Source organism: Telmatherina bonti (assembly GCF_933228915.1).
Source record: "Telmatherina bonti genome assembly, chromosome: 13".
Taxonomy (NCBI): Eukaryota; Metazoa; Chordata; class Actinopteri; order Atheriniformes; family Telmatherinidae; genus Telmatherina; species Telmatherina bonti.
Genome location: NC_136611.1, coordinates 14,508,714 through 14,530,768, shown reverse-complemented (window position 1 = coordinate 14,530,768; position 22,055 = coordinate 14,508,714). Strand labels below are relative to the sequence as shown.

At 39.8% G+C, this 22,055-nt stretch overlaps 2 protein-coding genes across 2 annotated transcripts; one reads left to right on the top strand and one right to left on the bottom strand.

Annotated features, from left to right (window-relative positions):
* Positions 1 to 1,107: 1,107 nt before the first annotated feature.
* ark2cb (arkadia (RNF111) C-terminal like ring finger ubiquitin ligase 2Cb) lies at positions 1,108 to 10,574 on the bottom strand. The gene is given in 9 exon segments (XM_079251382.1): positions 1,108 to 4,797; positions 7,041 to 7,144; positions 7,621 to 7,716; positions 8,094 to 8,198; positions 8,381 to 8,510; positions 8,876 to 9,004; positions 9,147 to 9,477; positions 9,602 to 9,632; positions 9,634 to 10,574. Coding segments are annotated over 9 exon segments (1,104 nt in total). The 5' UTR covers positions 9,694 to 10,574; the 3' UTR covers positions 1,108 to 4,679.
* A 5,385-nt stretch (positions 10,575 to 15,959) lies between these two features.
* Positions 15,960 to 20,250, top strand: LOC306763773 (ATP synthase subunit alpha, mitochondrial-like). The gene is made up of 11 exons (XM_079250671.1): positions 15,960 to 16,096; positions 16,566 to 16,641; positions 17,083 to 17,252; positions 17,375 to 17,548; positions 18,404 to 18,570; positions 18,658 to 18,958; positions 19,067 to 19,291; positions 19,376 to 19,483; positions 19,588 to 19,732; positions 19,807 to 19,957; positions 20,046 to 20,250. Exons 1-11 carry the CDS (start codon positions 16,037 to 16,039, stop codon positions 20,122 to 20,124), a joined length of 1,656 nt encoding a protein of 551 aa, XP_079106797.1. The 5' UTR covers positions 15,960 to 16,036; the 3' UTR covers positions 20,125 to 20,250.
* Positions 20,251 to 22,055: the final 1,805 nt, after the last annotated feature.

Sequence of the window (22,055 nt, the reverse complement as noted above, 5' to 3'; positions counted from 1 at the left end):
TTTATAACAAACAACATGTTTTTACTTGAATTGCTTTGGAGAAAATCAGCAGTCAGTTCATCACATCCTGATGCAATGCAGACCTGAGTTATTACCAAATGGTACCGTGACATGTTGCCGCGAGACCAAGCTGAGTGTCTAAAGTGTATTATGTAATTTTGCACGGTTTGTATGTGGACTGAAAAGGAAAGTAGTTTGCAAAAGGTTTATTGCTGTCAGGTGTTTGCTTTACAACCATTACAACTAGAGAATCCCTTTTGTTTTGATTTTTTTACATACATGCAGAAGTCAAAACTCTTGGAAAATATCCGCTGTTCTATAAAATTTCATTGTTTGACCAATGTGTTTTCAATTTCCGACTTCATCATTATAAACATAATCCAAACATTTTAATAGTGCTAAGTATCTCATGCTGTTTGTCTTGTTTATGAATAACAAAAGCCAAATTCTGAAGTGCATCTGTCTAACAATAAAACAGTTTTATAGACATCTGTTGGAGATGTTTTTATACCTAAACTTTTTTTTTTTTTATTTTACGTACAGCTTGGAAGCAGCTGAAGCTGTGCCAAAAACTCCAATTCAGAGAATTTAGACCAGCGAATAAGCTGAACAGGATGATTATTTTAAGCAGAAAGTCAATCAATTGTCTACAGCCTGTCCCATCTCCAATTAGACAAGAGGCAGTGTACACCCTGGAAAAATCACGAGTCCATTGTAGGGACTAATGCAAAAAGATGAACAGCCATTCTCATCCACTCTCTTTGGAGAATTTAGCCACCAGTTAACTAAACAAGCATGTTTTTAGACTGTGGGATGAAGTGGAAGCACCCATATAAAGTCTATGAATGCATTGGGAGAAGATGCAACCCCATACAGAATGGTCCCATCAAGGTTTACAACCTTCTCCCTGTCAGGTGACAGGCAACCCAACTACAAATACACTGACACAAATATATCCATACTAAATGCATCATCCAGTTTTGGTCATAGTACAGGTATGCATTTTAAACAGTCAAAGACCCTTTTAAAATGGCTTCATCAGTTACTTTTAATAACAAGACACCTAGTAACACCACCGCTTGATTAGCTCTCAGCATTTTAGGCAGTTTATTTGAAAAACACATACAAAAAGATCATATACAAGACAATAAATAAAAAAGAGACAGAACAGTTTGGGTTAAGCTATGCAACTTTTTGCATCATCATTAGTAATAAATACAGTACAAAATCCACCCAGAGTGAATCTAAAGATTTTCCACAATATTCACTGATCATGTTATTCTTCATTATGATTTAGCTATTGCTTTCATATTATTGATACATACTTCTACTTTTCTATAAAATACTCAAGATCATAAAACATTGCGCGGTTACAGCAAAACAGCAGTGTGTTGTACAAAGATGGCCACTTCCCTTTTTCACTGGCAGGTTAATAATCAACATTTTTTTCAGCAGCAAAGAAACATCTGAAATATTCAAGAAGGTACAGCATCAGATTAAACACATCTACAGAGCTACTCCCACATACACATAGGAAAACCTGAGAAGGACATGCATTAAAAAGCTTGTGCTTTAAGTTCTACTGTTCATTCCGGTTCATCAGCTTGAGTTAATACTATGGCTACTGTCCAGTTCACTCTGGAGTTACAGGGTACACTGTGGAGGGCATGGGGTAAGGCCAGTGAGAGCACGAAATGAAATTTAAAAAAAAAAAAAAAAAAAAAAACTAAGACCAGTCTGCTTCAGTCCAATCCAAATCATGTAAGAATAATTTGCAGGGTTAGTAGAGTATTAATAAGAAATGCACACCGAAACAGAGTTAGCTTATCATACCCAGGTGTGAAACATCTATATTGTAAAACCACAGTACACCAGAAGTTTGCTCAAAAGATCAATGGCTCAAGTTAGCATGTTAGATACACCCCAAAATCCCACACAAAGCAACTGCCAGCAATATGTAAGAACAGGTAAGACAACTTGTTATGTAGGTCCTAAAATAATAAACACTAAGCATCCTGATATAATGGAAAACCGTGAATATGGTCACAGTAAAATGAAGGAAAAAAAAAAGTGTGAATAATTGTAACAGATATAACTGATTATTGACACGTAAAGCGATATATGAGATAAGCAAGCTAAGACGAACAGGGTTGTACCCTGAAATCTGCCCTGGATAAAAGCAGACGTGATATTTAAGAGATAAAACATTCAGAAATAAAATCAGGAGATGACATGAATGGAATGTAATCTAGATCAACAGCACCATGCTGGCCAGAAAATGTGTTGGGGAACACCCCTTGTCACTTTATCAACAAGTTTCTATTTTTCTCCTTTGAAAAAGAAAACACAGACGGCATGCAAAAGCATCCCCACCGACCAATGCATAATGAGGTATTTTTTTTTTTTATATTTTGTGTTATTTTAAATAAATATATTGATTAAATTGCAAAGTTATGAGATAGACATTAAATATTCCACCACAATAGCTAGCTAGCTACAGTTAGTAATAAATAATGATTGTTAAATACTTAAGGCATCTTTAATCACAGCATTCTATGTGAACTAGCAAACCTCCATTTTCATCCATATGTAGTTTTTTTGGATGGAGGTTTCATACAAAAAGAAAAAAAAAAGAAAGAAAAGCAACACAAACAGTCAAGTTACCCTCCAATAATACACAAGGAAGCATGAAAATACTTGTAACTGAATAAGAACACAAAATCTAGGACGAGAAGTACCCACACCACCAAAAAAAAAAAAAGAGAAAAAAATCAGGCAACTCCATATTATAGTGCATTTACAAAACACAGGCTACATTATAACAACAATAAATATGTTTTTGCAGCATTGCAACTTCTTCTTCTTCACGATGGTTAAAATGGACAAGGACTCGGCATATTAGTACCATGTCCAAATTGGCATGTGAGCAAAAGAATTAACATACAGGTAATTAAAAAGAAAAGGAACAAAAGAAAGAAAGAAATGGCAGAAAAGGACAATTGAAATAAAATTAATGTTAAGAACAGTTGTTTGGTATTTTTCAAATGGATGGCTTTTTCTCCCTTTCACCCTCCTTCAAGTGAACTATGCCAACATGGTTCATGCATGATATAGAGACACAGCTTCTATCACTGCACATATCACAGTTGTTCTAGCAATACCATACACTAGTACCATGGGAGAGAGGAGGTGGAGACAATCAAACACATTCTAGCACATATCACAGGCAAACTAGTTTGTATTTTCCCTGTAACACCAGACACAGTCAGTTTTATCAAACAGTGGGAGCAACTTAGATCCAAATGAACGGAGCTGATACACAACAGAGGCAATTCAATGTATATAGAAATCACGTGTGCTTGTTCGATAGGCAATAAGGTTCTGGTAATAGGTAATACAAATGTCACTCTGATAGCAAGACTCAGGCACTGCCATCCTAAAGCCCATGCCGGCCTTTCGCGATCATGAACATGCCATGACCGAGGCCACAGAGGAGTTGCCATTAAACACGGATCAGCTTGCAGCGCTTTAAATCCTAACCTCATCCGCAACTACTGCGAGACGGATGCGACGCTGGTCTGAGATCAGTGTCTGAGGGCAACTTTGGTCTACTCGGGATGAGAGGGAAAGGGTGTGGGCTAATTCGGTGCATTCTTGTCCTCCTCTATGAATGAGTGGGATCATCAGAGTCATAATATATGTTTCACATGCACAGACACAGTCCCTGTTTTCTACTGCTCCACAATATTAACAACACAGCCCAAGCCTGCCATACAGCATGCACGTCTGAGGCCTCTGCTCTAGTTTATAGAGGCCCCACTACAACACTACACACGTCACTGGAAGCCATGCCTGCAGTTAGCGGGTTTAGCATCAACTTTGATGGCATCTACTAACTGGAAATCCAAAGACCACGTTAGTCAAGAAAGAGGGATTTTTTGGCCTTTTTACATGACTACCTCTCTCTCTCTGTTGTTGCTTATGATTTAACTCACTGAATACTCCACTGTATTCCCCCCCTCTCTGTAGATTTATTTTTCACAAACATATTTCTCAAAAGGCTTTTGCTTGCTACACAACACTGTTACTCTGTAAATACTTATTCTGTACTATAACTCCATTACACCACAAGCGTTCAGCTACAAGAGTCCACACCACACAACCTCATGCTATTCATTTGATAATGTTCTGTACAGATGTGCTGAGGGCTTGGGCAGAGTGCAGCTTAAAGAATTTTCACAGGCCTAGGGAAAAGTGGTTTGGGTATAGTGGCAGAGAAATGGCCTTAATACACCACACTGAGCTGGGGAGGTTGGTAGTCAGAGTGTCCTCTATCTTGGCGGCTGTATGGAGAAATGTACGCAAGGACACACAATCTGACAGAATCGTGTGAAGCCTCAGCACATCTGTCCACACGTGTTGGCTCCTACCGTTTACTTCCGGCAAAGTCCATTCAGCTGACCTTCAGTCCAGCCACCTATCTGTGCATCAACCCCCGTCCCTCGTTGTGTTGTAGGTGAGTGTGCTTTTGTTGATCCCTCTGTCACAGCTGTCTCAGAAGGCAGGCTCTTTGACTGATGCAGAGGGAGAAAGGAGCGTTTGGCAGAGCGTCCCCGGAAGAGGGAGGCAATGGAAATTAAAGAGACCAGATCCAAAACCGCAGGAGTAGCAAGGAGCTATCAACTGTCGGGAGTGAGCTGGGTCTCAATGTCCACTCTGCAGATGGGGCATTTCCTGCTGGTGGCCAGCCACTGGTCCACACACGCTTGGTGAAAGAGGTGCATGCAGGGTAGTCTCCTAAAGACACAGAAGAGACAGAATTTTAAAACAAATGCAAAGGCCTCACCATTGCAAGCTCACATGAGGAAAGAAACTTTAATGTTTTTAATGTTTTTCTTTAAAGTGAAGTTTTCATGCTATTTGAAGTGCTTTGAGTGGTGTTGAACACATTAACACACAGGATTAGAACACAATAATCTGTTTTTTACATCTGACAGATCAGTACCAGACATTTAGCTTTAAAATGTGAATTTCTTAAAGTTTTAAGCTTCAATGTCTGCACCTCTTCCATGACAAGCAGTTTTAATAATGAATATGTTTTCTTGTGTCCATGCTTGGCTTAAAGTTAAACAATGAGTAAACTGACAGGAACTAAAATACTAATTTTGGCTGCATGCAGCTGCTTCAATATTACATTTCACTGCATTTCTCCGTCATAAGTTGACTGGGAACATGACAATTCAGAGTAATTTTTTTTTTTTTTGCAGCATCCCTGCAGCTGGCATCCCTCCTGTCCAAACATATGTCCTCTGCCTAATATGCTTACATCACATTTTGTTTGCCACTGAAGCATGTTGGTTAGCATGATGTCACGCATTTTGTTACTCTGATTGGTTAGAAGTCAAAGCACTGTGATTTGCATCCATTTATAATTGTTAAAAATCAAAAAGGAGAGGATGTTGCAGCTCTGGCAATGCCAAGTCGTCTCGTATAATGAGTCAAGTCCAACCAGAACAAACAATCTGAATGTGTCTTTTTTTTTTCCCCTTCCATTTTTGTCTTAATAAAGTTTAGCAGACTGGCATTTTATCTCTGACAAAGGCCAACAAATTACATTTGTATACTGACCCAAGAGCTTTTAAAACAGCTGAAAGAAACTAATTTTGCTGCCTGGTTTAGTTACATCCGGACAACAGACATTCATCGTGCATGTGATTTATGGGTCATGTCATAGCCCGTATTCAGACCTCTTCTCCAGTTGTCAGGCTGAGGCTCACACTTGACACCAGAATGCATCTCAAGTGATCTCTTGGGATCAAATTTCGTTTCACAACTTATCTGATCTCACCAAAAAAGAAACTGACTCCTGGTAAAAAAAAAAAAAAAATGCACATCTGTGCATCATATGAAGAATTTGCGTGTCTTACGCGAATTAAATCAAATAAAAGCTGTCCACTTCTATCAAATAATCCAATCTGTGTTTTTGCCTGAACAGGACTAAAGGCATGTTCTGTCAACAGTTGTTTTTATTAGATGAATATAGACACTGAAACCATGCCCACATTGCAGTGAATGATGAATTCCAGCCATAGAGCAATGCATAAGCAATAAATAGAGAATTTTTATCTACTCAGTTTAAAAATTATCAAGGTATATCAACAGACAGATATTATCTACTGATGATATTGGACTTTTTGTCTTTAAAAGAGCTGAATAACCATCGCTTTGCCACACGGACTGATCACAACACACTACTTGACACACATTGGAAACAAAAGATGGAATGAAATGCTGATGATGCATTCAGGCAGTATTTTCAAGACAGGGTGCTGGAAGAAATTACAGAGCCACTTTTAGCTAGGGTGGTAGAACGAATTAGTGGTTAAAAACTGCTCAGAAAAACTCCTGATGTGAATAAATATGTATTAGGGAAATGTGACGCTGTTTCTCTGAGGTTCCTCCACTGCTTAGTTGAAGAATAATTATTTTGGACAAATGAGACATGCTCCAATATTTATAAAGCTAAATTAAAACCTCACCAGGGAAGAAAGATAAAGACGCCTGCATCAAAACATGCTGATGTGAAGCAGGTAGAATGTTTCTTCAAGAGTATCACAAAGAACAACTAAGCCAGATGGAAATATATTTAGCTTGGTGGGTTTTTAGTCACAAACCACAGTTAAGAAAACATCGTTGGACTTGACGGAGCTACGTAAAAGGAGAAGTGGAAAGTTGTGACAGTTTATTCTGTGGGGGAGATTAATTTCCCAGTAATGCATCCAACAGTTGCTGGTACATTTCTTGAGGAAACACTAGTGTCTGAGAAACTCAGCTTCTTAAGATGAGGGCCTAAGCCATATTTCCAATTTCCAAGTTGACATCTAATTGAGTTTTTTGTGTTTGCAAAAAAAAAAAAAAATTTTTAAAAATTGACTTAAGCTATTATTTTAAGAGGGTGACAATCTGCAGCCTTCACTTAAATCAGCACAGCGGCCCTTTCATTTCTTATTAAGGAAAGGAGGAAAAGTAAATAACTGTACCTGACATCCTCTCCATCTTCAAGCATTGACAGACAAATGGTGCACTTTTCATCGGTGTCCAGCTCCTCGTCATCCAGACATATCTTCAGGTCCTGGGGTATTCTCTGTAGAAATAAACAGCAAACAGACTTATATTTTCAAAGGATGCTGTGTTTACGCCGCAGGTGTTTCTGAGTCAGCTCAGACTGGATATTAAAAAAAAAAAAAGTCACCTAATCATACTTCCCAGAGAAAAATGCATCAAATATCCCGACACTCTTCCTAGTGAATTTGGGTCATATTCAGCGTAGACATTTCTTTAAATTCATTCCACACTCATATCTGCAGACAGCAGGATGAGTCATCCCCCGGCTTCAGCTGTGAACACCACAGCCTCCTCTCATTAATCCGCTAACAGAAATGAGTTTGACCTTTGAACTGCAGAAAGAGTCATGACTTTTTTCCTCCACTCTCATCTTCACTCTTTGATCCTCCTGACCCAGCAGGACTGCCCATTTTTCCAGCCCCGTCTATTTATTTGGTTCGTCTGTACCAAATGATTTTTTAACCCAGCGAGCATATAAAGAACCTCCAGTCCTACCTTTTTGTACTTGTGGGGGAAAGTGAATCTCTCGATGGTGGTTTGGACTGCTCCACGGCTGACACTGCCCAGTCTGTCCTCAAGTTGCAGAAGCTCCTACGCAGAAAGCATATATTTATGTTATTTAATTACATTTTTCAAGAGAACGTTGTATTTTTTCTCCCCACAGATATAAACAAAACAAAGATACATAGTTAAAATATACAATGAAACTAAAGTGGTGATTCAAGTAACGTAAAAGAGCATCTTAGAAAACAAATGCATCCTGATCAAACAGAAACAAATGTCAGTAGATTAAAGGCAGCTGGACCATCTGAAGCATCTGGAACCCAGAATAATTGGAAATGAGAAAGGAATCAATTACGGTACACACACACAGCCTAAACTGAGTGCCGCTCATGGAGAAAACAATGATAAATTAGTGAAGATTGGTGTGTGTGTGTGTGTGCGTGTGCTGAAAAGAGGTAACAGACCTCGTAGCTTTCTCTCACGGCGGATGCGTGGCGGGAGGGGTTGAGACTCTGCAGAGCCAACAAGTGCAACTGGGGATATGGGTAGTTTCTGATCTCATGGACAACCTAGGAGATGACAGATAAAAGAGGCTGACGTCAGCTATGCAGCAGAAATCAAGACACACCAACGGGATCATGGGGGTCATCTCCTTTTTGCTGGCTGGACTAATCTCAGACACCAAAAAGAGAATCTCCAGGAGTTTATGGAGGCAAACATGATTGATTGTACAGAGGCAGAGGGAGCTCACCACTTGTGTTGAGGCATTGTTTCTAGGGAAGTGGTGCATCCTAGGGGAGGTCAAGTAGTGCTGATAGTGCTGCGGCAGCGGGTGGATGTGATACTGGTGAGGGGGCAGCCCAGCATCAACGCTTAAATCCCTGAGAAGAGAGTGAAATACAAGATCAGCCAACACGACACAAGACAGAATTTTGCAGGTTACTGGAAAGTCACAGGAAACTGGTTCCCTTCCTTGGAGGTGCATGGAAAGTTTATAGACTCGACTAAAAGTTTAGGCCTAACTCCTAAACTCTGTAACTTGAAACCATTTCCTCTGGTCTTACATATGAACAGCCCTAAAATTTATTTGGTGTGGAATGACACGGCAAAAAAAGGGACAGGTATTTAATTATTCTGAGTAAATTAATTGATCCTCTGAAGTAATTAAAGTTCTAACAATTTACCTTCCCAAAAGGTAAAAAAAAAAGTCTTGGCTTCTTCAACAGTTTCATGTTGTACTGCTTACCAGTCTGTGCCCTCAGCCAGGTAGCGAGGTTGCTGCACCACAGGCTGAGGGGGGACATGAAGAGGAGGAGCAAACTCATAGTTGGGCCGCAGTCTGTGGGGCTGGTGAGGAACCCTTTCTGGGGTGCGTCTACTAAGACAAACATTTGAAAAAAATCTGAAAATAAAGAGTTTGTCAATCATTTAGCCAAAAGCTCCTCAGATTGCCACCATAATTAATCCTAAGATATATTTGTCTTTCATCATTCTGAACTTTAAGTCTGTGTAGTTACCTGGAGGGTGGCAGGATGTGTCGGTGCTGGGCCTCAAGGATCTGCTGCTGGAGGAGGTATTGCTGGTGTAATGCCTGAGGTAGGAAGGGAGGGGCAGGGATATCCTGGAACTGGGGAGCAGGTAGGGGGTTGAGGGGCGGGTGGAGTGGAGGGCCATGCTGGTGGCCAGGAGGGGCCAGGTGGGGGTTAATGCCTGACTGTGGCTGCCCTGGATGGGGCATGGGGAAGTCCATGGGCAGCGGGGCCTGAGGACCTAACTGGAAGTGCCGGCAAGAGGTAGCATGGCTGTGCTGCTGCTGCTGTTGTTGTTGTTGCCGGTTGAAATGGGATCCTGTGAGAAGATAAGGAGAACTTGTCAGGAATCTGAGGGGAGAAAATAGCTGGAATTAATAGTGGCTGAAATGTGGTGTAACTGTGCATGTGATATAGCATGTTAATGAAGCCCTACCTCTTACCTATGGTGACAAATACTTCTGTGGGGGGGTGGGAAAATGATGGTTACCACAAGTACCATGAAAATGACAACCATTTTTGCTGCTGCACGCATATCGTGAGCTTTAAATGTTTCCGACACCTGGATCGTTTCCTGGTCTTCAGACAGAGGGACAGAACAGATGAGCTCTACCAGTGTATGAGGCAAGAACTTCAATGCAGCCCACTTCTCACAAATTCTGCATTTGACAGCAGGTCAGCACATTAACTGATATAAACCATTATTACCCATTTGTGAAATACATTAAACTGTTTGTGATAAATCTATCACTAAAGTATTCAATAAATAAAATTCCTTCTCCAAAACATTAAACCATAGAAGCTATTTAAATAATAGATGTGTTCTTCACTAAAATCTATGATCTTTTTGTCTTTCTGATCCAGTCTGGCTCCACTGTTCTTCACTCATATGAACATTCAGGAGTTAAGAGGAAATAGCTTGAATACTTTTTTGGACTCTCAACAACCACAGCTATTTGGCAAGAGTAGTGAACAGACTGCTGTTGAGACTGAAGAGAGGAAAAAGAAAAAAAAAGGGGAAAAAAAAAAAAGAGAGCTAACTTTTGCTTTGGCATCAATATGGCTTTAATATAATGGGTTGGTGTTTTGTTTTTTTGCAGTGTTTTTGCATGTTGCAATAACCTTAGTTGCAATTGGAAATATTTGAGAAAAATCTACCAAATGAAGACAGGGTAGGTTTACTGGGTAACAGGATGTGACATATTGTCACCTGCTATTTCCAGGTCTTACCATTTATGTGTCGTTCTTAAAAAATATACCATGTATTTTCCTTTGACAGCGATTCTTTTTTACTTTTAACATGATGATTTAGGCTAAATCTACATTGCATTTACTAGAAGTATGCTTAAAAAAAACATTTTCCCCCCCCCGAACATCCAGTATGAGCAGTATAGCCTTTCAGACATGTTTTCCAGCTTTACAGTTTGTCAGTGTAACCGGGCAGACAAGAAGTGAACTCGCTGCCATATTTAAAGGCTCAGGTCTGGACTGCAAGTAGCAGACTGCGTTTTCAAGCGTCTCAGTGAAAACGATCACCGTGAATGACAGCAGATAGACTCATTCAGGCCCTGTGATGGAGGAAGCGTGGAAATCGTCTATCTTTGTCACAGCAGGAGAGGTGGGTGGGGGGGGTGGAGGGGAGGGGAGGGTGGGGTGGGGTGGGGTGGGGGGCAGGTAGGGACAAGGGAGAGGGAGGACAATAAATGGAAATCAGCAAGAAGCACACTGAAGGTTAGGAAAAACACTATATTCTTTATTGAAAAATATTAGTATATGTGGAATTTGTGTTTTTTTTCTTGTTTGTAATAAATAGTATAAATCCATGCAATAAAAATAAACAACATAGACTGAAGGCAAGGCCCACCATGCTCCATATAGGGTTAAAAAGAACAAAAGCGGCATCCAATGAGCAGACGTGTTGGCTACAGCACATGATTTCAGTACAGCAAGGGTACATCTTTACTACAGAAAGATTACATTGGATTTTCACTGGTCAATGTAGAAAAAACATAAACAAAAAAATATGAATCATAAATGTGACCATGCACTGAAAGTACTATTACCAGAACAAAAGGTAAAGAGAGACCACAACCAAACAATGAAGACGTTATTACTAATAAAGGATCTCTTTAGCAGTGCAGGAAAATAGGCATCCCTGTGAAATGGATAGCATTTTGGTCTTATGTTAGTGGGGTAAATTGGGAAGTGATGAACCACCAGTGAGCATGTTTTCCTGCTTTACATTTTTTTAGAGTTTAATTTGCCCTGACAATTCAGTGTGATTCAAAGCTTGAATTTTGCAAAGGGAACAAAAGGATTACACAAAAATGGAGACAGTTATGGCAGGTTGTTGTGTGCAGGTGCAGTGTACCTCAAGTCATTTCAATTAGTCATAAGACAGCATTTGCTGAAATGTTGAGTTTTACAGTAAAATGGCATGCATGTGGTTCCAATTTGCATGCTTGTTTGCTTTCAATTATTACTTTGATAATGTACATTGCACCTTGTGTGAAGAGAAGGAAGATGAGCCGAATTCTGGTGTTCAACAATGCAGTGCCGTATCTGAGATCATGCAAAATGTATCCACTTTACAGGAATTTACAGCATGTTGTCTATCAAGACTGGATGGGAGGTACACAATGACATTCAACTGATATCTAGAAAGGAGCTAAAATGTTTACTCAGTGCTACAGCAATTTGACAGAAAAAAAGACAAAAAGGTGCTCTGTTCTAAGGTGTTAGCTATAGTTTTAGTCTGCTTAACATGAAAAGTCTATGGCTGAATACATCTCGGGTAGGGGGTGCTTTTTAATACCAATGTCGTCTTCTGATGGAAAGAGGAAATGAAGAAGGGATTCACAATACAGCTAAATGCAGAGAACAGGCAGAGGCCACGCCACACCACACAGCAGCAGATGATCATTAGCTACACAATGGGGGACGACAAAGATCTGATAAATGCAGAATGTAGAGCCAGCCTCCATACTATGAAACAGGGAAATAAGAACAGAAATAAAAGCACAATGAAATCACTGATGCCACTGTTATAAAATTAATGTTACACTGTAGCTTTATCAATATTTTACTGTGACCGCATATTCCGGCATTTTTGCAGTTTCTGCAGCTAACCACAAAACAGCTGCTGGATAGATAGCAAATAAAACAAACAGGACACAGATTGATGGATTAGATATTCACGTGCTAAAACCAGTTGGTCACGTATCGATTAGTAACATGACCAATTGGCATTAAAAGTGATGAGTGAAATCGCAGTGTGGAAACGCTGGCGGATGATCTTCAAATGACATCATCCAGGCACAGATAAGATGACTGGCTGACGAGGCTACGTCTATTTTGCGGTATTTTAACAGTGCAAATACGATAGTTTAGATATAAACAAAAATGCAAATTGTAAAAACGTAATTTAAAGGAAAATGTTTAACTACAACGCACTGTTAAATACTATCATCTAGCACAATCGCTTATGCATGAATGTGTTTATGACATGAGGCATTAAGACTTGAGCGCTTTAAGCATGTGAAATCCTTTGTGACAAATGTTTCTGTTCCAAGACATAGCCGGGACCACCGAGCCAATTAGCTAGTATATACAAGCGGAATTTGTTGTTTTTATTTCGCACATTTGCGAGAAGCAAACTACAACATTTGGCGAGTTTTCTTTATCTGATACAACGCAAGTTAAAATATGAGCTTGGTTTGAGTGATTTCGCGAATAAATTGATCGTTAATTTTATGCTAGCTAACAGGAGCTAACCCTGATGGCTAAGCTCGCGCTAGCTAGACAACAGCTGCAGTGAATATTAAGATAAACAGGGCACATGTTTAGGATTGGTATGGATTTTTATACTATACCTCTGTTTCTTACTGAGCCGAATACGGGAAGAACCAGATATCCGACATGCACTAACACCATCCTGGGATCCTTCTGATTCCGCTGGGTTATTTAGAGAGATGGAGTAGTTGAAGCCCATGCGGATCTACATTCAGGCGGCTGCTTGTTGCTGGCTAACACTACATGCAAACCAAGCGACTGTCTGACTCGCCTGGTTGTCGCTGAGAGCAGCAGACATGTCGTTCGTTGTCCGGAGCAAAAGAGGGCGATGTTGCGGCGCTACACGCTACAACTAGAGGTGTCTCAAGGTTAAGCTGTCCTGCTCTGACAATTCATTATGATTTTAATGGTTTTGCGTTAGAAACAGACTTGTAATGTAAAGCCTGTGTGTTAAAAGGAAAAAAGAAAGTAGTGACGTGAATCCACCAGTGATTGTCATTTTAAATATATGTATATATGTATATACATGTGTGTGTGTGTGTGTATGTATATGTATGTATATATATTTTTATATATATATATATATATATATATATATATATATATATATATATATATATATATATATATATGTATATGTATATGTATATAAATATATATTGCAACCCACGTACTCCACATACTATTTCTGTATGTTGACCGGAACAATTGACATATTATTTTTCTATGTTCCAGCATTGAAAATATGATAAATATGTTATTCAGATCTGTTATTCAAATTTTTTTCTCAGTCACATTTGTTAAAAGGCAACTTTTACTGTAATCACAAAATTTTTTAATTTTCTCATCTTGAATCCGTAAAACAATGTGTCATTGACATATTTCACCTCATGTCTTTCTACAGAAGAGAAGTATACATCATTCTTAACTGGGTCATGTAGCACCAAGATACTGAAAATTGCAGATTTTGCTTTCTAGTCCTGAGCTACTGTAAATGCATTTGCTTCAGATCTCCTGCGACAACCAAAAATAATTTTTGCTTACCATCTTTTTAGATGGTCACTTCATAAATCAGTGTCACACATATTTGATGAAAAACCAAATAATAGGCTTTTGAAGGAGTTCAGAAAGGAAGCACATAGTTATCCTCTGCAGAAATCTGTCTTCCAGTGGTGTGACCTAAATCCAGATTCTGAGTTTTTTATTGTCCAAACCACTGCTGATGATTATCAGGGGGGTTTGCTGTTATATGTGACCTTCTTTGCCTTTCAAAATTGTTATAGGTTATACGTACTGCAACAGACAGGTAATCTCTTTATAGATGTCCTTACAATGTGCAGATAAAGCAGCTCGCTGAAAGACAACAGCTGTAACAGTCCTGTATGTTCCAGCAAGATAGAGGAGAGAAGATGGAGGAGTAAGAGAGTGATACTTGAAGTTTGATAAGACAAAATGTTGATAAGACAAAATGCTAGTCTTTGGGGCCATCCTTTGCTTCATTTAGATTAATTATTGAAAACCATTAAACTTCTTAATAGCAGTTCTTTTAGTTACTGATGCATGGAGATCTGGATTCATAATCATACTCAAAATAAAAGGGAAAAGATCCAATCCAATTGATCACATCTGGGACATCATGTCCATCCATCCACCAACACCAAGTTACAGTCTATGGTTGCACCACAGACTGTCCAGGAGTTGGCAGATGCTTTAGTCCAGGTCTGGGAGGAGATCCCTCAGGAGAACATCCACCGCCTCATCAGGAGCATGCTCAGGCATTGTAGAGAGGTCATACAGCCACGCGGAGGCCACACACACTTCTGAGCCTCATTTAGACTTGTTTTGAGGAGAATACATCAAAGTTAGATCAGCCTGTAGTGTGTTTTCCTTTAATTTTGAGTATAACTCCAAATCCAGACCTCCATGGGTTGATACATTGAATTTTCATTGATTGCACATTGCACATTCAACTATAGAAAGAACAAAGTTTTTAATAAAAATATTTCATTCATTCAGATCTACAATGTGTTACCTCAGTGTTCCCTTTTTTTAGTAGAGTATATTGTTCACAAATTATTATTTACATGTAACATTAAAGGCAATGTTATTCAGAAAATAATTGACTGGGAAATATTTATTGGGAGACCTGACAACTACAACAAATTAATCCACAAGGAAAAATTAGACAAGGGTTATTCCCTAATAAAATGCTCTCCAACACAGTAACTCTGCCTTAAATTCTGTTTGTATGGAGGTAAGTGATTTTCTGTTTTATTTAGTGGATTCTTTCTGTATTTTCCCAGACAGCAGAATATTCAAAGTCACCTTCCATATTTTGTATGTTTGTTTGCATACTCCACTTGCAAAATTTTAGGAATATTCTGCTGTATGATGTCAGACTACTTAAAATGAGCTGTAACCTTAACAAATCAACTTAATTTTATTATCGTTAAATATTTTAATGAACATGTACAATTCGTATTGTTTAAGTAATTATTGCATGATGTGATGTTCTCTGACAAGCTGATTTTTAAAAAAATTTAAAGTGTCTGAACTATTAATAAAAATCTTCAGCTTGTATTCAAACAGCCCTCTTCATCACACTGTTCACAGTGTGCTATCATAAGAAAGACTAAAACTTGCCTAACACATGACAACTTATTAAGATATTGAAATATTGTAATATACCCAATATTGTTTTTGGCTTTGTTATAGTAAACTACATGGGATAATGGAGTCAATTCCACAATTCCACTTAAATACTACTATTTCACTTTCATGGTATCATATCAATGTAACATGAACTTTTATGTTCTCTGTACATTTCACTTAAAAGTGGATATTTGTTTAATATTTCATGAGTAGTGTACATTCATCCAGGGAAGTGTAATACGTATAACACGTAATATGTAATTTGAAAAATTGCAGTATACCATGTCATTGTAAATGTATGGCGGTAGGGGGCGCAGGTGAGTTTTGACGCAGGAAACTTAACACCAGAAGAAGAAATCCTTCTGCCATTACATTCACTCGCAGTCAGGTCGGAGCAGCTTGGTGGAGGACAGGTCATTAGCAACCCGAGAAAAATGTTATCCGTGAGAGTTGCAGCAGCTTTGGCCAGAAGCCTGCCCAGGAGGGCTGGATTTGTAAGTATTTAAATTAAGCATTTAGAAGTTAATGCACATGATCCAGGATGTTTAATTTAGATAGTTGCGAACCTTGTGTGAAGGGTAATGATAACCCTACAGGCCGCTTGCTAAATTATCACCGGCAGATGAACGCGGCTTAAAATTATAGCAATCTGTCCATTGTAATAATTCGACTTGATCATTTGGAAATAATCGAGTTAAACATGATTTTCGACGTTGCCCTTGTGAATCCGCGTTCTTCGTCCTGTAGCGTCTATAGTTAGCACACAAGCTAATGCTAGCCGCGAGCTAGCGGCTCATTCAGCCACGCTTGAAGGTCAGAAAGCCCGACAGTGCATGTCTATTCCGCTGCACAGTTTTACACCCATGCAACATGCAAAGTGCATAATCATGACTGCACCTGCAATATGTTTTTGTTTTATTTTGCAAACATTGTTTAATCATATCTGCCTGCCATTGAACTTAGGTTTCCAAGACCATCCCAGCTGCCTGTGTTGGGGTCAACCACCTCCACACTCACAGACCATGGCTGCAGAAGACAGGTGAAAGAGCCAAACACAACATGACACTAACTTTGTCCTTCACAATGTACACCGGTTTTCATATAAAAGATTTCTAATCAGTTCTCTGCATGTTTCTAAAGGTTAACCAGATCTTGTGTGCCAAAATAAAGCTTTGACAGAATAATTCACCAATATGTTAAGCCTTTCTGTGAAAATGAATTTTTCTAATATTAATCTTTGACTGTATATGAACCAGTTTTGGTCTCATGTGGTTCATGATAATTCTTTCTTTTTTTTTTTTTTTTTAAAATATATATATATACACAAAATGTTTTTGAAAATATTTTTTTGCTATGCTTTGTCCAAAAGTGGGTGATGAGGATTACAGTAATTTTTTTTTTTTTTTTTTTAATTTTTTTTTATCTATTGTTAAATTATTCTGAGACTGAAATAGTTTTTTAATCCACATATCTTCTACAGGCACAGCTGAGGTCTCTTCAATCCTGGAGGAAAAGATCTTGGGAGCTGACACCTCTGCTGACCTGGAGGAGACCGGACGTGTGCTGTCCATTGGTGACGGTATTGCCAGAGTGTACGGGCTGAGGAATGTCCAGGCTGAAGAGATGGTGGAGTTCTCTTCTGGTCTGAAAGTAAATGCAAACTTAATAGTTTAAACATTGCATCAAAGTTACTTTCTGATACACTCTTGATATTTGAGTTTATCCTTAAAAAAAAAAAAAAAAAACTAATAATTTGATATTTTATCCTTCAGGGCATGTCTCTGAACTTGGAGCCTGACAACGTTGGTGTTGTGGTGTTTGGTAATGACAAGCTGATCAAGGAGGGTGACATTGTAAAGAGAACTGGGGCCATTGTGGATGTTCCTGTTGGTGAGGAGCTGCTGGGCCGTGTGGTGGATGCCCTGGGAAATGCCATTGATGGAAAGGTAATTTGAAGTGATGGTTGTAAAACATTAAGTTCAATGAAAATACTTAACTGTTTACCTTCTGAAATATGAAATCTGACTGGGAGCTGTTAAGGGCAGTATTGTTTTGGAGACTTTGGAATGCAAAAGTGTGTGGTTTAAACGGTCTGGCCTCTCCTCTCCTCTCTGAACTCCTCGCCCCGAGGCTTCAGCTCGGGTCATCTGACCTGCTGCTCCTGGACTTACGTGGCTCCAAACATACGCTAAAAATCTTTAATTGGGAATAAACTACCACTCCAAATTAGACAAGCATCCTTATTGTCCGTTTTTAAAACTCATCTTAAAACCAATTTTAATTGCTTGGCTTTCAGCTCTACATGAGACTATTTTCTTTAGTGTTCTGTGGTTTGTATTATTTTTTGGTTTTATTTGTTTTTAATCTTATCTGTTAAATCTTGATCATTTAAAAAAAAAAATTAAAATCGATAAACAATTTTAGTTTGATATTTATTTCCCTTTTGATTTATTTTTCTGTGATTTGTCTAATTATGTAGAGTATTTGTTTCAGCTGTGTTTTTTTTTGTTTTGGTTTTTTTGGGGCTTTTATACATAAAGTTGAGGAATTGTGTTCATGTCTATTTCCAATGTTTTGCTAAATTCAAACAGTGTCAAGTTTATGCAATTGAGATAAAAGTGGATGTTAATGGTCTGTAATACATACATATATATTTTTACTGCTGAATTTTTCTATTAGATAATTTGTTACTGTAATATCTAATCAAGGTCAGATACTGTATTGAGGTAAATTTTTGTAGAACAGCTTAAAACAAAACAAAAAAAAAATCACTTAATTTTTTTCTTGGTTTTCTTCTTCAGGGTCCTCTGGGTTCCAAGACTCGCAGGCGTGTGGGTCTGAAGGCCCCTGGTATCATCCCACGTATTTCTGTGAGGGAGCCCATGCAGACTGGAATCAAGGCTGTGGACAGTCTGGTGCCCATTGGCCGAGGCCAGCGTGAGCTTATCATTGGTGACAGGCAGACTGGGTAATTAAATGTTGTCAGTTTGAGTCGAACTGTACTTTATAGTAAGCTTCTAAAACTCATTGAAATACTTTAAAAATTTCCCTGCAGCAAAACTGCCATTGCCATCGACACAATCATCAACCAGAAGCGTTTCAATGATGGAACCGACGAGAAGAAGAAGCTGTACTGTATCTATGTCGCCATCGGACAGAAGAGATCCACTGTGGCTCAGCTGGTGAAGAGGCTGACTGACGCTGATGCCATGAAGTACACCATCGTGGTCTCTGCCACCGCCTCTGATGCTGCTCCTCTGCAGTACCTGGCCCCTTACTCTGGCTGCTCCATGGGAGAGTACTTCAGAGACAACGGCAAACATGCCCTGATCATCTATGATGATCTGTCCAAGCAGGTAAGGCCTTTAGGTTACCATAGAAATCCAAAACTGCTTCACTGCGTAGACTTAAAGAAACTAAAGGATTATTCTCAAACTCTTGAAATACTTTTTGTCTCTTGCCAGGCTGTTGCCTACCGTCAGATGTCCCTGCTGCTGCGTCGTCCTCCCGGTCGTGAGGCTTACCCAGGTGATGTGTTCTACCTGCACTCCCGTCTGCTGGAGAGAGCTGCCAAGATGAATGACAACTTTGGCGGCGGCTCCCTCACTGCCCTGCCTGTCATCGAGACTCAGGCCGGCGACGTGTCTGCCTACATCCCCACCAACGTCATCTCCATCACAGACGGACAGGTGTGACTTTCAGTCGCTGGTAGGGACATGTTCAATAACACATTGTAGTTACAGTGTTTCACTGTCTCATTCTGCCTGCTGTAGATCTTCTTGGAGACTGAGCTGTTCTACAAAGGTATTCGCCCAGCCATCAATGTAGGTCTGTCTGTGAGCAGAGTGGGTTCTGCTGCCCAGACCAGAGCCATGAAGCAGGTAATGGCTGGCTTTGATGCTTGTTAATCTCCATTCCAGTACAAAAACTAGATTCAGAAATGTTGCTACAGTCACTCTAATAGCTCTGCTTTTCAACATCATAGGTGGCTGGTACCATGAAGCTGGAGCTGGCTCAGTATCGTGAGGTGGCTGCCTTCGCTCAGTTCGGTTCTGATCTGGATGCTGCCACCCAGCAGCTCCTGAACAGAGGTGTCAGGCTTACTGAATTGCTGAAGCAGGGACAGTACTGTGAGTATCATTCAAAAGATTTCTTTGGTTAATTCTAAGTTTTTATTTGCTAAGTTTTTGCTTTTCTCTCCCAGCTCCCATGGCCATTGAGGAACAGGTAGCAGTTATTTATGCTGGTGTTAGAGGTCACCTGGACAAGATGGAGCCCAGCAAGATCACAAAGTTCGAGAAGGCTTTCCTGCAACACATTCTGAGCCAGCAACAGGACCTGCTGGCAGCAATCAAGTGAGGAGAATCCTCTTCACCTTGCACTTTTTAGTTAAGTATTTTGTTTTGATAAACATGTTTTGATTTGCTCTGCTTTCTGTTTCAGGGCTGACGGTAAAATCTCCGAAGCATCAGATGCTAAATTGAAGCAAATCGTACTGAACTTCCTGTCCAGCTTTGAGTAATGGATTGCACTTGTCATGATCTTCAGTGAGCTACCTGTCTGTTTCCCCATAAAGCTTATATATGTGAACACACTGAAGGCCAAAACCTCCATGTACAGATTTCTCCAAATAAAATTTTACAACCCAGCTGTGCTGTAAAACTGTTCTGATTGCATACTTTACTACAGCTGCATTTAGCGACAGGGTTGATGGCGTATATTTATGGCAGAAGTGTTATTACTGTGTGAGATGAGTGAACAGAACTACTTTATGAGCACATCACATGCATTTTAGATGTGCTCATAAATGAGCACATGAGTCCTGTTTAATGTAATTAGTTAGGAGCAGTATATTGAATGGGGCAGATGAATGGGTTTGTTCACTGGGGGGTGAAAACATGTCCTAGTTTTCTGATAAGTTGAGGTGTAACGAGTTGACCAGTTGTGGATGAAATGGGAGTGAAATGTTTGATACTACAGTAATAAAATCTGTGACACCGTCACAAATCAAATACTAATCGTCCTGTCGTCTGTATGAAGACCACTGTAAAGTGCTTTGGTCCTTAAAGTTAGAGTTTAGAAGTTACATGTAGTGCACTTGTGCCCTTTGCATTGCTCTGAATAAGAACCTCCTTTCATTGTCAGATGTTTATGATGTGAAGCAGGTAACATGATGTAGATTTAAAGCTGTTTCAAGTTTGTTTTTGCTACTATTCAGTTCGTCCGAGCTTTGAGTTTTTTGTGCCACACATCCTGCTCCTAATCCAAAAGTTTTATTCACCTTATTTGAGGATTTTTGACATTACAAAGTAAAGGCATTGTTTACCTGTATTTCCTAATGGTTGACTGTAGCTGGAGGACCATTTTGTGCAACTTCTGTATTACTGGCGTCCAGCAGGTGGCCATAGATCTTTAAAAGTAGACCGAGTTGCTGAAGTTAAACAAGGACTCAACGCAAGTCATGAATTGCTCGTTATTTTACCAGAGGTTCTTTTCATTTCTGATATTTTTATTTAAATGAGCAATTCTGCTTGAAAGAATCTGTCTTATCTTTGGTTGTTGCCTTCAAGGGTCACCTTGGTGAATTTCCAGCTTCCATCTGGCCAACTTCATGTCCTTTTTTACTACATCCTCAAAATTTCATCTCCGATCTTCCTCTGGGCCTCCTGCCTGGTAATTCCTGTCTCTGCATCTGTCTACCGTACAAACCCTAAATGTCTTTAGTCTGGCCTTCCTGAATTTCAAGAAACATCTAGGGCGCCTTGAGCTCTACTATCCTGCAACTCTTTGATACAGCACTTGTCCAACACACTTGAATGAAGTGAATGTCTTGTTACCAGGCCTCTGCAGAGCTGGATGACATGCAGAAGAAAGAATCAGCTCTGTGATTCAGGTGTGTTGGATACGGGTGGAACCTAAAAGTGGCAGGATGGTAGATCTCGAGGACCAGACTTTGGCACCCATGATCTAATTTGTGCTGCTGCTCTGATACGATTCTTCCTCATCCTATCCATTCATGTCAATCTCAAAGAGGACCTGAATATTTTAATACCTTCTTTATCCAGTTCTGCCTCTTGTCTTAGGAGAATACTGTCTGAAGAATCAGCAATTCTTGTTATTTTTGTTGCCATCCATCCATCCATCTTCTGCCGCTTATCCGGGGTCGGGTCGCGGGGGCAGCAGCCTAAGCAGGGAAGCCCAGACTTCCCTCTCCCCAGCTACATTTGCCAACTCTGCGGGGGGGATCCCGAGGCGTTCCCAGGCCAGCCGAGAGATATAATCCCTCCAGCGTGTCCTGGGTCTTCCCCGGGGTCTCCTCCCAGAGGGACGTGCCTGGAACACCTCACCAGGGAGGAGTCCAGGAGGCATCCTGACCAGATTCCCAAACCACCTCAACTGGTTCCTCTCGATGCGGAGGAGCAGCGGCTCTACTCTGAGCCCCTCCCGGATGAC

What these genes read in the sequence shown, in the direction of transcription:
- LOC306763773 (XM_079250671.1), top strand. Translation starts at nt 16,037, where the DNA reads ATGTTATCCGTGAGAGTTGCAGCAGCTTTGGCCAGAAGCCTGCCCAGG. An exon ending in ACCATGGCTGCAGAAGACAG is followed by an intron (nt 16,642 to 17,082) that starts GTGAAAGAGCCA and finishes TATCTTCTACAG; the next exon opens with GCACAGCTGAGGTCTCTTCA. An exon ending in GACCTGCTGGCAGCAATCAA is followed by an intron (nt 19,958 to 20,045) that starts GTGAGGAGAATC and finishes TTTCTGTTTCAG; the next exon opens with GGCTGACGGTAAAATCTCCG.